Source organism: Musca vetustissima, unplaced genomic scaffold, assembly GCF_032173495.1.
Source record: "Musca vetustissima isolate MV318-11 ecotype Yass unplaced genomic scaffold, APGP_CSIRO_Mvet_v1 utg10349, whole genome shotgun sequence".
NCBI lineage: Eukaryota > Metazoa > Arthropoda > Insecta > Diptera > Muscidae > Musca > Musca vetustissima.
Genome location: NW_026879760.1, coordinates 262,169 through 278,727, shown reverse-complemented (window position 1 = coordinate 278,727; position 16,559 = coordinate 262,169). Strand labels below are relative to the sequence as shown.

Here is a 16,559-nt window from a genome sequence, read left to right as displayed (position 1 = left end):
GTTTCTCATGACAAATGATATGCATAACAAGAAAATTTTCCCAATTTGTATTCCTCCATTATGTTGGCAAAACTTTGACATTCTTCATCCTTCTCTCAAAGGAATGGAAATATTTTTGATTAGGTAATTTACCAATTGTCATCTTATTACTGCCATTGTGCTAACAACAATTAGGAAGGAACCTCGTTGTGATTCCTTTATTTTGGGTAAATTAAAATAAGCAGAAAAATTCACAAACTCTTCTTCTTTTCTTTACTTTTCAGCTTCAACGGATGCCAAACATTTGCCAACTTTACAATCGTCGTCATCAACGCCCTCGCTATCGTCGCTTCATTCGAACACAACACAAATCGGAGGTGGTGGTACTGCTGCAGCTTACCCCGGCACTCCAACCCATTCCACGGAAACCCAATCAACCGTTATAATTTCATTTAAATCATCCCAAACACCTGTTCTATCTCAAACACCGCTACCAGGTGTCAATGCACCGCCCACGCCCCCCGACGAAACCTTTTCCCACGAATTGCCACTGAACAATAACGATAATGCCGAGCCAACAATGCCACCGACAGTGTCTCTATCGAGTAGCATTATTGGGGCAACAAGCCAAATGGGATCGCCTCTACCGCCGTGCACACCACGCAACAATGTCCTCAAGAAAGTGGCCTCGTTTACGGCGGAAAAGGCTGCGGCTGGCAGTGCCAGTAAAATCAATAATGGCGATAGCTGTTGCGGCATGGCGGGTCCATACGAAAGTAACGGCTTGAGACGTTCATCATTTGTGCCCGAGAAGTTAAGCTTCGCTGCATATGAAAAGTTTGAAGGTAAGTGACGTATCTATACTACCATATCCCGATCCTCAACCTCATCCCCTCCCTCACCTTCATGCCAGCCAATGTAGTGAAAATGTAACATGGCACCCACTACGAAGTTAACACCAACAAAAAGAAGAAAAGCAACAAAAACACTAACTTTAAAACTTCGCTTGTCTTGTTAGAGACATTTGGGTCGATAGCTGATGCCAGGCGAGATGTTAACATTACCAACACCACCAACAAAGCGTCAATTGATTTGAAATAAAGTTGTTATACTAAGGATCTAATATGAGATGGAGTTGAATTTAGAAATATTTTCTCAAAAGGCCTTTTGATAAGAAGATACGAAGTATATTAAAAATATTCTATATAAACGAACTGATTTTCTGACAAAAATATCCTGTTGTCCCTCCTGATTTATTCATATATGCTTCCAAGCCTAATCTGGCTAAAGTCTATGTTTGTTGTCAAATTCGAAAGCCCCATATAATTAATTTTCCGATTTTCGATCTTTTGAACAATTTCAAAGTATGAGAAGTTTTTTATTTTGCCATCAGCAGTACGTATCTAACTAATTAGGAACAAAAAAATATAATATTTGACAGTGAAGGTACAGCAAGAAAAAAATTTTGAACATATGAGTGTCTCGTGCACTCATACCATACTTGCTTCTTATACCATGATAGAAATGATACCTTCGGTATTTAGAATACCATTAAAAGGCATTTGGAATACCTAAATAAAACCATTTTTAAAATGTCTTCTCCATATAGAAGGCCTTTTAGAGGAGTTCTGTCTATAGCCTCCTCTATATAGATAACCTTTAAATATCGTCTGTCTGTATAAGAATTTGTAAACGTCATTGGACTATAGCAGACACGACTCGGACATTTTTATAAGTTTAGAAGATCTTTTAACGATATTCTGCCTATTGAGAATATTTGTAGGTCTCCTTCCTCTAGAAGACTTTTCAAAGATATTTTATCTTACAAAGGTCTTTTGAGAAGGTCATCTATAGACAAAATACCTTTAAAAAACAATACTTTACAAAATGTTTCGAAGTATGCCGCTGCTTGAAATTATTACCACGCTGAGAATTCAAAATAGTATTCACAAAAATGTTCGCAGATTTCTTCGAATCATAAGCGCTGTGCCTAAACTGTTTGAGCTTTTGATATATAGCAGATTAAAACATTTCACAATATCGATAATTTCGCCCCTTCAACAACTACAAACCTTTTGGAACTCATTAATGGTCTTCACATGGGTTTTAGTAAAAAATTGCAGACTGATGTTATATACACCGATTTCAGCAAGACATTTGATACGTTGGTACACAAGATCTCGCTTTATAAACATAATTTCCTATTAGTTTTTAAAAGTGTATATCTAACTACTTAGAATGTCGTTCGCAGAAAGTGTTACTAAATGGGTGATTATCCAGGGATATTAATCTTTTATCAGGAGTCCCACAAGGTAGTCACATAGGACATCTTATTTTTATTCTATACATCAATGACCTTCCTTCCGTTATCCGTTTTTATACCCTACACAACTATGTTGTCAGGGTATTATAGCTTTGTGCAGCCCCAAATGTTTGTAACGCCGCGAAATATTGGTCCTAGACCCACCTTTAAGTATACCGATCGTCATATCTCGACTAGCTGAGTCGATCTAGACATGTGTGTCCGTCCGTCTGTCCATTATAATTTGTAAACACGATACAGGCCACAGTTATGGACCAATCTTCACGAAATTTTGCATGTAGGATGGGTTCTGGCCAATGAAGACCCCTATTGTTTTTGGAAAAGATCGGTTAATATTTAGGGGATGAAATGGACCAAATACTAAATTTTTGTCGGTTTTTCTGGTCGCTCCAGAGGCCGCAATTATGGCCCAAACACCGCGAAATTTTGCATGGAGAAGGGGATCGGGCCAGAGAATAAGCATGCATGTTTTGATAAAGATCGGTCAATATTTAGCGGGTCAAATGGACCCTGACTTTTGTGTGAAAAATGGCAAAATTTGTATTCTATGGCATATATATTTACTCCTGGAGGATTTAGACCCCAGGAGTTGATAGCATATCCAAGAGGAGTGGTTGGCCTTTAAATTGATACCAAATATAGTGATGTATCTACTCAGATGTGGGAGTTACAGTCAAATATTTACAGGTGCTTACGTATTCAGATATTATTTAGTAACCCATTACCACATTAGAGGGAGAAATATCGCGCTGATGGCTTTGAAATTTTTCATGAAGTTCCAGTTATAGTCAAGAACAACGCCTACAATTTTCGGTGATGATCAGGATACAATTTTGGGATGAAATGGACGGAAAACATAATTTTTTGTGTGTTTTCGAGTAGAGTATAATCCGAAAATCACAACACAACCCACCGTGAAGGTAATCTGGACAAGTAATTAGAAGGACTGTACTGAATATTCGAAAAAAGTAAGAAAGAGGTGTTGTTGACCTCTAATCGGACAACAGGGGGCAAATATCACGAAATACTACTCAGACTTAGAATAAACATCCTCAGAAAGTTAGAGTTCGTGGTAGTTGTGTAGGGTATCGTATGGTCGGCCCCGTCCGACTATACTGCTCCGCTCACTGGTTCAAAGATACTAATGTCTGTTCATGATGTTAATAGAGTTGGGCAATCTTCCATGAGCAGTTCGATCCTTTTCGTTACGCTCCGCAAAAAGAATTAGGTCGTTTCTTTAGTTCATTTTACCTCACTCGTTCACTGGTACCCCACAGTTCGTTCGTTCAATACTGTCGTTCATGCCTCTTTTTTTATTGAACGTTTGCTTCAACGTTTAACTATTACATGGAATATTTCATCCATCAATAAAAGAAAGAGACAACTAATGTTAGATTAATTCACATATATATGAGTTGGTGGAAAGAAATAAACAACGGGAGCAAGAAGAACTGGGAGAACAAGAGCAAAAAAGAACGACGGATCAAAAGGAACTAGGCCATGATGCAATAATAAGGTGATGTATCTAAACAAAAAAACTTTTGTTTTTGTCTCGACCATCTGTTAAATTTGTCCTTATAATATTTCACATGGTTGGCAACATTGCACATCGAATTCAAGCAGATATTACACACTTTTACTGTTGAATGGGCTACCTATTTATTGTGCCAAGGAACTAGGTTAACGAGAACAAAGAGGAACGATCGAGCTAAAGGAACTGGAGCAAAAGAAACTAGGTGAACGAAAGATTCGGACTTAGTTCCGATCGTTCCTGATTCGTAATAGATTCTTTGAAGAAGTTCGTTCCGGAACGACACGACTCTTTATGTTAAGCTTTTCCGGCATAGAATGAATTTTCAAGCCATTCCAATCTTTGACATTCTTTGGCTAACTGGTGTAGCGCTAGTGGAATGTCTTTCATACTATGAAAGTTGGAAAATATTTCGTCTTTCGTTGATGTAAGAGTAATATTAGACCCTAAACTTAGGTTTAATCGCAATAAAAAGTCTTGCATTAATAAAACCAAATCTTTATTAGGATTCATTAAGCGCTGGTCCAAAGAAGTTTAATGATCCTCACGTGACAAAACGCCTATTTATTACTTTAGTTCGCTCAGTACTAGAATATGGTTGTATTTTGTGTAGTCCCTCCTACAAGTGTTATTCTGATAAAACAGAATCTCTTCAAACTCAATTTCTTTCGTTTGCTTTGCGAGGTCTCCAATGGGACCCAAGTGTAAGGCTCTCCCATATGAAATTCGATTAATGTTAATTATGAAGCTAGTAGTCCAATGCGAACATTGTGTGAAATATTTAACAATATATATAGTAGCATATCGCTAACTGAACCTTTACACTTAATAAAAAAATTACGTTTACATAAGTAGCAGAGTGCAAAAGTAGTTTTGAGTCCTCCTGTAATTTCTTTTAATTATGTATGTATGCGTATATATTTATAGTAGCCTTTGCGGCTGATAAAATATATAGCCTGTCATCCTACCATTTACTAATCCTTCTATGGGGTTCGCGCTCCCTTCGATACAGGGAGGTCGGCTAGGGCGGGTATGAGTGGCCTGGGACCGAGCGATTCAAAAATAACATCTATGGAAAGAACACCTTTTAAGATCATCTATAGACACGATAACTTTTATAGACTTTTAAAATACTTTAAATGTCTATATAAAATCTTACTAAATTCTACCAAATACATTATAAAGAACTTGTGTGTACAGACCTTTTAAATGTCTTGTATATGTATCATGTCCTTACACTACCCCTTGAAGTTATCCAGTTCACAGAATACCCGTCTTGCTACAGAAACCCCTTAAAGATTTTTCTGACCATGGAAGAACCATTCATTTTTTGACAACCTGTTGAAAGGTGTGTATTTGCAGAACATCCTTGAACTTTAAAATTAACTTTTGAAAATTTCCTAAAGGCCATCGATTTGGCCCGCCATTTTTAATTACCTACCCCTTCATGTATAGTGTCACTTGATGTTAGTGTGCGTACAAGTGCATGTAGTACTTTGTAATGCCCTCAAATCGCATTTGCCAAAACACAAACGAAAACAAAAGAAAGAATAGGAAAATAAAATGAAACGAAAACTCAGTTTTTGTAGTCAAAAATCAGTTAGAATAAAATACGAGTTAGTGAACAAGATGTTTGTTCTTCGTTTCCATGGCCATGTAAAGCAAGAAGCGACGAATATATTCTGTTCTCTCTGGCCATTGTTTTCGTAGTTCCTTCTTTTTTTCAAACGCCCGCCCTCCCTTCTGTCGGTCCGAATTACTTTTATTTTCACTTGTTAGGAAACTTCCTATTTTGTTTTTTTTTGTGTTTTTCATTGTTCGTATTTATTTCTTATTGTTTCATTAAGTTTCTTGGCAAGTGGTCGACTTGTTCTTGGCCACGAAAGGCAGTTGAGCATAGCATTTTTTGTGTGGATTTAATTAAACATAACGCATCAATTAATTTTAACAAGGAATGTAAATAGCCATTCCCAAAATGGTAAAGGACAAGGTCAACATTGTGTTTTTTGTGTTTACAATTTTAATTTTTGTTTTTTTTTTAGTTGTTCAATCCTTTATTGTCGGAATTGTTTTTTGAAAGGTCAGCCATGGTACATTTGTGCCATAACATGTTTTTGGGAATTACTTAGAATGATTTGTGTAAGAAGATAATGATAACTGTATGTGTATGAGAACATTTTAGTTTACAGTAATGGGTTTGAAGTTGAAGTGATCTCCTTAATGAAGATCTAAGGAATATTTCAAAATTTTGATTGAGAGAATATTACCTCGATCTTATGGACATAAACAGGCTTTAAAGATATGCTTATAAAATGCGACAAAAATAATCGATTTCGGATGGCTTAATGTCACTGGTTGTTATCGGGAGCGGTAATGTTCGGCTACAACGACTTTAAAATGATAGGAAACGGTAATCGAGAGTCGGTAATCGACTACCACGGCTTGGAACTTTAAACTAGTTTCACAAAAAGTATCACAGAAAATGAAATTTGTCAATAAAACTGTTCCGAGAATATATCAGATACGCTCAGAACTCGACGACGTAGACAAATCCAAATTAGTTTGAATTTGCACGTGAAAGCAAAATACAACTTAACAAAGTTGCACAGAGCTTAAAAAAATTTTTAAAACAGAATCACAGGACATCAAAAAGGTTGCAAATTGCGACATTAATCGCACAACGGTAACCCTGGTTAGTAGCATATATTGACTATGAGAGCTCGTACAAACTACGATATCTAACAACGAACAGTAAGATGAAGCCTCTCTGTGGAACATTAAACCGAAGTCTCTGTTGGTATGTATTTTCGTAGAAGCCACAATGGGTAGTCACCAAAAAGAATTGCGAATTAGTGTTGTACAGGACCAATAAGGTGTACAGTTTTTAATAAATGCTAGTAAAACACCCACATTTGAATTAAAAGGAACGCGCTTTTAATGAACTAAAAAGGTCGACTTTATAAGAGTTTATTCGCTCTTTTCAGTGAATCGTTCTTTTGAACTAGTTCGTTCGTGAACTGTACAACTCTATTCGCAATTCTTTTTGGTGACTACCCATTGTGGCTTGAACGAAAATACATACCAACAGAGTCTTCGGTTCTCCTCAGTGAATGAAACTGAAATACGTAAGTTTGCGGTGCAACAACGTGAATGAGAATTATATGATAGTGTAGAAGACGCGGGTAAATATTAATGCTTTCGTTGTTAATATTCATGGGGATTTCATGCTAATTTCTTGCAATGGTGGATAGATCGATTGTAGGTGTTGTATGTATGTAACTTGTCACGTTATACTACCTACAGCCTTATTTACAGTGTAGTTTGGACCTATATTCTGCATCTTTACTTCTTCTACTCTTTTCAACGATACTGGTGGTTGAGAAGTTGTGAAAATCTAGCTAAGGACAAATGTTCAAAATATAAATAATAAAATTTATATTATAACCCATTATTAATTAAACAAACAATCTAGGCCGTTTTTTAACCAAACTCATTATAACCTATCCTCTAGACTGAATTTCTTTATATGTGGGGAATTTCGTAATAATCAGACAAAACCAGTGTCTTTGACGAATATGAAACCTACTTTTAAACTGATAATAACTCTGGATTTCAAACGATTTTCACCAATTTCAATAAGCTTCGTACTTGACCCAAACAATTTATTGTGAATTTTCGGCACTTTGCTCATTTGTGTGCGAAAAGCCTATTCCGCTTTCTAATCACGTTGGAAATTTTGGTTTCAAATGAGCAAAAATCACATGCCTCAAAATAAAAAAAATACTCTATGCGATGCGTTCATTTTAAAATTAAGCATTACGTTTGGTTTGCAGACAAATCTATTTGGAATTAGCCGATCTGGCATTTACTTTATTATGAGGTTTAATATTGTGACCCTAATAGATTCATTGGTAAATACCCCCTACATATAGTTTTTTTTTTTTGCATTTTTTCCAAATTTGATTTGCCTATTTTTAACAATATAAAAAATTTAGACTTTTGAATATTTTTAAACAAAAATTCTACACGATTACACTTCCACCTTTTTGTAGTGGTTTTCCCCTTCCTACATTTGCCTATCTTGTATTTACTACCTTAGACTTCAAATCCTTTGAAAAAGGACACCACACAGTACTCATTTAACGGTTATTCATGGTTTACACTTCCAGCAATTATTCGTATGGAAATCAATTGTTATGCCATCCTTCTCTACTTTAAAGGCAAACGTAGAAGGCGGATGGAAAAAATTATGACAAATTATGGTCAGTAGTCACATTTCCCACCAAACGACGTCGAAATAAATAACTCAGCATGGAAGGGTATATCTACCCAATCCATTTGACCATTTTACGTTTTTTCTACTTCACCCCTCCAACTTGTTTTTTTTTTCTTCAACTTGTATATACGTAGATACAGCATCTCATGTTGACAGTTCGTTGACAAATAAATCCTTGGCCTACCGTTTCTGTAGATTTCCTTTCACCCACTGACTGCTGCTGTTGTATAGCCTCCAGCAGACAACAGCAGTATTAGGAAGCAGTGTTTACCCATGTTTCCGTTTCCATTTTAACCAACTGTTTTTCTTTTGGCTGACTGGCTGGTTGTTGTCGCTGAATTGTTTGTTGCAGGCTGCTGTTTGGTGTTGGTGACCCGTGAGAAATATTTGCTTTTAACCAAGAAATGAATGCCCGTCTGAAGAGCTAGCGAGGGAGCGAGTGAGTGCAAAGAAAGCGGTGAATTTATAAATGGTGTTGAAATGTCCACAGTTTATCTTGAACGATGGCAAATGGAGTGAAAACAATCGGGATTGTTCGAAATAGCCCACACCGAGATTATAACAATTTAGAGGTGTTTTTTCTTTCATTTGTCAACTCTGCAGGACAAATAAGGAATTACTATGTTGGTCATAGTAAACGTATGTGTCGTAACAACACCGCAAAGAAATGTTTTTATCAAATTGGTGCAATATTAAATGACTATGATTTTCATAGGAAATCATTTTAAAGCCATCAAATTTAATTTAAAAGTACGGACGTTTTTTCTAAGAACAAATAGGATGAAGGATATCGATATCACGTACATAACATAAACATGTCCCAACTATTTTTGTTATCCGGCGTATAAATTTGTGTTTAATTTTGCTCATTTTAGTTTCCATTGTGGAAATTTGTGTTTGGTCCCTATACCCAATAGATTTTTTTTTGTCATTTTACAAATTGTTGCCAATCCCTCGATGTCAATCTATACTGACACCATTATCTATAGAATATTAACAGGGCACAATTTCTAATTAGATATTCCACATAGTAAATGCCACATCAAAAGGTTTGTTCACACATCACTTTTGAATATCGTCGACGACTTAACCCAAACCAACACTACGACCCCGTTCGATGGTGTAAAACACATTCAGGACAACAATTTGGCAGTTATGAATAGATTTTCATAAAATTTAATAATTTAACTTTTAACGCGAACACCATCCAACACCAATGGCTGACGCTTACTCTGAATAATGAAACACAAAACTAAATTTGGACGGACGCCCTTCAGTTAGTGCGCCATGGACGCGGATGAATAGCTGGGCAGAAATATGATTTGAGCAGCTAGCAAAATATGCATAGTGGAAAAGGCAACAACAACAACAACAAAAACGTAAATTATAAATTATTAAAGAATAATTAAACGAGAAACAGGAACTCATGTGCACTTCATTTAGAACTTAATAAAGTTACGACTTTCTAGGCAGTCACACATACACACACACACACTTCCATACACTACCACACACACTTGTGCGGAATGGAATAATAGGACACATATGGCAACAATAAAATTCGTAATGTGTTGAGGGAAAAATATCAGGACATCAGTATGTGCAGACACATAAGTTTGTATGGGTGTGTATATGTGTAAGAGTATCATAAAACCATTAAATTAGATAGGAAAAAAATAGAAGTATCTACTCTTAACATGAAAATATTTTTGCATTAAAAACGCACCAATATATTAGGGTGTAAATGTGGTAAAATTTCATTTGGAAAATAAACTACGAATGGATTGATGAAAATCGATTGATATTTTTTTTTAAATCCAAATATTCTACAACAAGTAAAAAAGTGTCAATCGATGTCGCCAAGCAATATATACACCTTCAGTCTATGGCAAATCGTATGTAGTATACATTAATCTAAGTTTTTTTGGGGAGATACTAGAAATGATGGACCTATATATCTGATAGTTGGACTAAATCGATAGTTAGTATACTAGAATTGGCACATATATATACCTAATTCAAATTAACATCAAATCGGACAAAACAAAACATTCCATACCCGCTGCCAAATTTCGGGTATATGAAATAAACGTAGGCTCCTCAAAGCACCATTTACATAAAATCAGACGAAAATATGTATGGGAGCTATACCTAAATCGATTTTGGCAACTTTTATACACATCACTCTAAGCTCAATTCACATACATCAGCCTGCACTAATTTCAGTACGCTGTGCAAAATTTTATCCCAATCGGACAAATCTTGCCAGTTTGGTGCACCATTTACATAAAATCGGACGAGACTATATATAGAATCTATATTAATCTATCTGAACTAATTTCAATAAAACTTCGCACACGTCTATGTGGACCTCACACAGTATACGGCGAACATTTTGGACAAACCTTGGTAGTTTGGTGCACTATTTACGTAAAATCGGAATAAACTATACCAAAATCTGAACCGATTTCAACAAAACATCAGGTACGTCAACTTGTACTAATTTCAATAAATTTCAGAAATTTTTTGGAGGTTAGTACAACGTTTACATTAAATCGGACGAAACTATATATGGGAGCTATATTTAAATCTAAACCAACTTCAGACATCAAACTGGACTTAAGTCAATACGCTGTGCAAAATGTTGGTTTCAATCCTTGAGAGTTTGGGACACCATTTACATAAAATCGGAAGAAACTATACAAGGGAGCTATCTAAATCTGAACCGATTTTATACAATTTCAATAGGGTTCGTCCTTGCACCAAATAAGTGACTTGTGCCAAATTTCATCCATACCGGTCAAAAATGCCACCTATACTTTGTTCACTGGAATACATAGACAGACGGACGGACATGCATAAATTAACTTAGAATATTCTCAAAAGTAACCATGGGTATATCCCGTGTCCTTTTGCCTGCTACAAACATATGCACAATACCATAATACCGTGTACCATAGTGGTGAAGGGCATAACAAACACTTGGTTCTTAAGGCTTATAACGTTTTATTTACACAAGGCCTCTAGCCGGTCGATAATCAACAACGCCATATCTTTGCAGAATGGAATCCAGAATTCCACAAGTTATAGTTAAAAAGGCTTTTCTATCCTCAACGACTAAATGTTTGACTCGTTTTCGAAAAAAATACCGTATAGGACTACTTTTCGGTATACCGCTTATATAACTATCCCGCTAATTGTCATTACACCTATGGTTGAAAGTTTGCAGAATTTGCCATCAAAAGTGGATGGCAAATTCTGGTGCTCAATGGGTTCCACGATATTCTTGTAAAACATTGTTTCCATGGCATTACTTATTTATAATATTCTCTATAAAAAGATCCCGGCTAGTGTTTATTACATCGTAAATTTTAGGCACACCAACTAAAATCGTTCGCTGTGGGGTTGACATCTTTATTCGAATATAAATAAATGGAGGCTATGGTGGAAGGTATAATAACTATAGGAAACCTCCTCCATCATTTCAATACCAATTTTCAAATGAATGACATCGATTAGTTCGCGATAATAACACTAACATTTGGTCTATACCACCCTAATGTATGATTGTGCTACCCTTCGTTAACACATTCCTATATATCTATATGCACATATATCTGCAGGACTACCGAAGGCTGTACACTGGGGTTATGACTTTTTTGCAACCACGTATTCGAGTGTCATATTTTTATGAGTTTTTAGAAAATCATAAAATTTCTGTAGGAAGTGCCGATAGTAAATCGCTACTGACTTACTACTGGCATTGTCACCAGTAATACTGACCTACTTACCCAACACACTGCTATTAACTATTGACATTTAATATGTTATTGTCATTGAGAATGAAGAATAATACAACGTCACATATGAGGACATGGTCAGTAGTAAATCAATAATTTGTAGTAAATTTTTTATAATTTCTTTTGCCCGTTCCTTTCCTTCACAAATTAATATAATTAATTACCTTTGATATTTTAAAAGATGTTTATTTAATCGTTCTTAACAAAATGTCTGCATTCTACCGCCAAATTAATTTTTAATAAAAGAAAATGAAGAGAAGTCAGTAGCGAAAATACTAAAGTCGAACTGGGCCCATTATATGATACCCTTCACCCCTTTGGGTATATTCTACATTCTAACAAACGTCGCCTTTTCGAAGAAACATTGAGATGACATTGAACGAACTTAAATATGTGATCTTTATCTATATTTGAACCGACTCACGTCAATTCATTCATGCAAATTTAGAGTCGTTTGCGTACACTGGGATACGATTATGTAAATCGATTTAAAGAAAAGCGTGTCTCAAGCTATTCGGTATCCTGCACTGTTTACCTAAAATCGGGCGAAAATATATATGGGAGCTGGAGCTGGAGCGAAAAACACAAAAAATGATTCTATGCATATTCTCAAAATCAACTATGGGTCTAGCTCATTTCGTTTTGCATGTTACAAGCATATGCACAAAGACATAATGCCCAGAGTGGTGAAGGGTACAATAAGGATAAGCATATCCGTACTCAGTTGGCTGTTAACATAATCAATGTTGTTTTCTTATTACAAGATAGACAAGTTGTTGAAAATGTGGTGATATGTGACAAAAATTGTCGACAAAAGCGGTACAACACCCCATGTTTTCTTTCGGGGTGTTCAGAGACTCAAAACAAGATACCTACTCTAAATTCTAAATAAAAACGTCAAATGTTCATTGAATATTGTTTATCAGTTATGTGGCTTTTTGTGGGTATATAAGATTAAAAATATAAAAAAAATTATTTTGTTCACAAAAATAACATTTTGAAGTGGATTTTGTGGAGCCTTTTAAAATAATTATATAGAATAAACCGTAGTTTAGTTATTGATAGGCAAAAGTTCGTTCATTCCTACTATTTGAAATAATTTTTGAGGTCAAAAAGTCATAACCCTACAGTGCACTAAAAATTATTTAAACACACTTACATCCCTAAATAGATATATCGCACTTTAACAAGGACACACACACTAGCAATAAGAAATTATTTTTCTAATTTTCAGGCTTAGTTTTCTCACTCTAAACGCAGTGCTGAAGTCGATGTAAGAATACAAAAACAAATCGTTTACAATTTCATTTACATTAGCACAGTGTAATGCGTATAATCATTTCTCCATGTCTTTCCACTAAAATCACTGTGCATCTCGTAAATTTTTAACATGGAATTTTAACATTTCACAGTCATATATAAACTTCGTGGATATTTGATATTGAAACAGTACAAATGGGTTCAAGTTATGACCAATGACCATACAACGGTTTTATGAAATTTGAACCACATTTCGAAACAAATTGGTCATTATTCGACATTATTTGTATATCCTGTAACATATAATATATAGTTATATTAATTTTGTAACTACGTGATATAATCCTATATCCTACAGTTAGGCATCTTCGCCTATCCATATGTTGTAATCACAATTTCATTCGAAATAAATACGTTAAAGAGATCATAAAGTTTGGACATTACGATTTACTTTGTAATTTCAATAGAAATAATTTCTCATGCGAGTTTTTCCGATTTTTAACCACTGTTCACGATTGCCTCCCGCTAAACCTGCTATTAAAAAAATAAAAAAACTGTTAAATTGAATGCTTAAAAGGGGAGATCTTAGGACAATGGACACACATATACATTCATATGTGGCAACAATCACATATGCTTGGAGAACGAGTAGATGATGACAGTCAAACATATACAAACACAATTTGTGGCATCTAACATGTAACATCTGTGATCTGATTCCCAGTTTTGATACCCCCATCTTTTCGCACATCTTCTCGACGTCAAATGATGAATGACTGCTTAGGCTGCACGGGTTGTTTCGTGTCAGTGTATGTGTGTGTGGATATTTTCTTTTGATGAACCTATGACCTATGTGGGGGGTTAAAATGTGATTGTTTGTGTGTGTGTGTGGGTATGTGTTGAAATAAATAGTTCTTGGTAAAGTTTTTGTCACTTTAAACCAAAGAAACCTCATAAACCACATCATCAAACGAACGACTGAACGAATGGAAGAACTCACTGTACCGCGCCTCCTCCACCCTCTCTCTCTCTCTCGTGGCAATAACTAAACTTTGTAGCGGGTTCTTGTCAACGAAAGCTGTGGTCTACACTGGCATTTATTTGAAATTATTTCATTAGATTTTGACATTGTTTTTGTTTTCATTCATTTTCTTGCTCTTGCCTAGGCTTCCTCCAAGGTTGTGTGTGTTTTTTTCGCTTTTCTCAGCTTATATTGTCCCGCCATTTGAAATCTGTTGGTGCTGATAAGATTGCCAAGGATTATAACAAAAAAATTATTTACTTCTTTGGGCCATTTTTCCAGTTGTCTGTTCAAATTTAATTGTTTGTAATTTTAATTTCTCAAGGACAGGGAAACCGAATGGGGGAACAATGCCCTAATAACGCCCCATTTATACCCAGGGGCATCAGCAAATTCATTAAATCCTTTGCCTTGAAATGTAATGCAGTAAAAGAGAGAGACTAACGACCAATGCCGTCAAGAGATGTAACTGTTTTTTGGGAAAATATATAAGTAACGAAAATAAATTACCACTTTAACAAAGTGGCATCTTTAAAATATAGATTTCTTATAAGATATATACATTTATTAAAGATAATTGTAGAATTTGAATTTTTGGGTCTTTTATTTTTAAATATAATTGTAATGAATGATCACATATATCTGTAAAAATTGGAAAATTTGCATATATTAATATATTTGAAAAAAAAATATTCTTCTATACCTAGTCATCAGTCACAATTTGCATTTTTTGGCGCAAAAAAGAAATACTCATGAGAGTTATATCTAAATTAATTGACATTAAGAATTAGATTTAAACCAATTTGTATCAAACTTAGCATATGACAGTTTAGTCTCAATTCAGTAGCATCGCCCTTAGTGTACAAATATTATGAAATCGGTTGATAATATATGATAACTATATCCAAATATTATTTTGATTTATCCATAGTCTATCTTCGAACATGAACTAAGTAAAATATATTACGATGTGCAAAGTTTGGATGAAATCGTTTACTCCCTTCGAGAGTTATCGTGCATTTGGCCCGAGGACGACCCCCATTGAAATTGGAAAAATCAGTTCAGATTTACATATATATTTTCGTCCGATTTTATGTAATTGTACGTAATTGGTTCACCGAGGAGCCTACGTCTGTTTCATATACACGAGATAAATTTGTGGACGGCGCTTTGTGCTGCAGCATACCAAATATGCCACCGTTCCTCAATTAGCTCCAAATACATACCTACATACATAATTTTCTCGGTTTTATACAAACGGTTTATCAATGTACTTCCAGAATGGGAAATTTTTTCGAAAAATGTCCGTCCAACGCACTATGCCCTAGAGATCCCATTTTTTGACCATAATTAAATATATATTTTTAATATTTCAAATAAATATTATAACTTTCTGAAACTTACCTGATTGCGTGCTAATTACATGACCACCTCTGTATATGTCTCCTATCACAATTTAGCATTATTCAGAAAATAATTTTTTTGTTGAGATAAAATTTTTAGAAATTATTTTAATCATTCCACAATATTTTTAACTATTAATATCATAATTTCCTATTAACAAAAATAGAGCAATTCGTCACTTTTTTGGCAATAACATTGATTATGTGCAAAATTTATTGGTGGTAACGCTTACCGATAGATAATGGACGAATGCAATGGTAAATACCACAGTGATTGTTACAAAACTGATAATAAATAAAATTTCGACTATTTGATATATAAACGAATTGTAAAACCATTTTCATACAGAAGAAAAATACCATTTTACTTGTAATATATAGCAAGAAAGCATAAACTACCGTCTACATAACCACCTCCTCTAGCAAAGCAGATACCTTCCTTTTCTTACCATTATCAAACCACTGTCACGTAATTAAATAAACCAAAAAGTGTGATGAGATATTTGTTTGCACCCATAATGAGGGAGCGATAGAGAACGCGAACGTATCAATCAACGACCAACCAGTCAGCCAGCCTAAGACGACTGATAATGATGACGACTATTGTGTCGATGACGATCAGCTTTAAGAACCGAGACTAAGTCGACGCACATGGAAAATAAATAGCAAAGCACAAAAACAGTAATTAGAGGTGGAGGAGGAAGACGAAAAACCCCAATCAAACAACAAACAAGCGGCGAATTCACAGCCATTTGTTGACAATTGAACTCGAAAGTGTTTTAGTTGAAAATCGGGTCTATAAACGGAAAGACACTGCACGAGCTCCGCCGTCGTCGTCGGTGAAGATAATTTTGAAAATGTCGTAACAAGTGTAAATCGATCAAAACCACAGAACAAATGACACAAAAACCCTTACCAGCTAAGCTAACCATACAAACTATTCTCCTGCAACCGGGCAGGACTGCT

General features: G+C 35.2%; 2 protein-coding genes across 2 annotated transcripts in view; one reads left to right on the top strand and one right to left on the bottom strand.

Annotated features, from left to right (window-relative positions):
- Window positions 1-263: 263 nt before the first annotated feature.
- LOC133324879 (protein cappuccino) overlaps window positions 264-16,559 on the top strand; it is a gene marked incomplete at its 5' end in the record, with an annotated part of 43,242 nt that continues 26,946 nt past the window's right edge. Inside the window, one exon of the mRNA XM_061533706.1 lies at window positions 264-824. Within this exon, the coding sequence (XP_061389690.1) occupies window positions 264-824 (561 nt within the window). The remainder of the gene's footprint in view (window positions 825-16,559) is intronic.
- LOC133324881 (large ribosomal subunit protein uL13m) overlaps window positions 16,526-16,559 on the bottom strand; it is a 111,058-nt gene continuing 111,024 nt past the window's right edge. The window contains exon 3 of the mRNA XM_061533708.1: window positions 16,526-16,538. The gene's annotated coding sequence lies outside the window, so the exon portion shown is untranslated. The remainder of the gene's footprint in view (window positions 16,539-16,559) is intronic.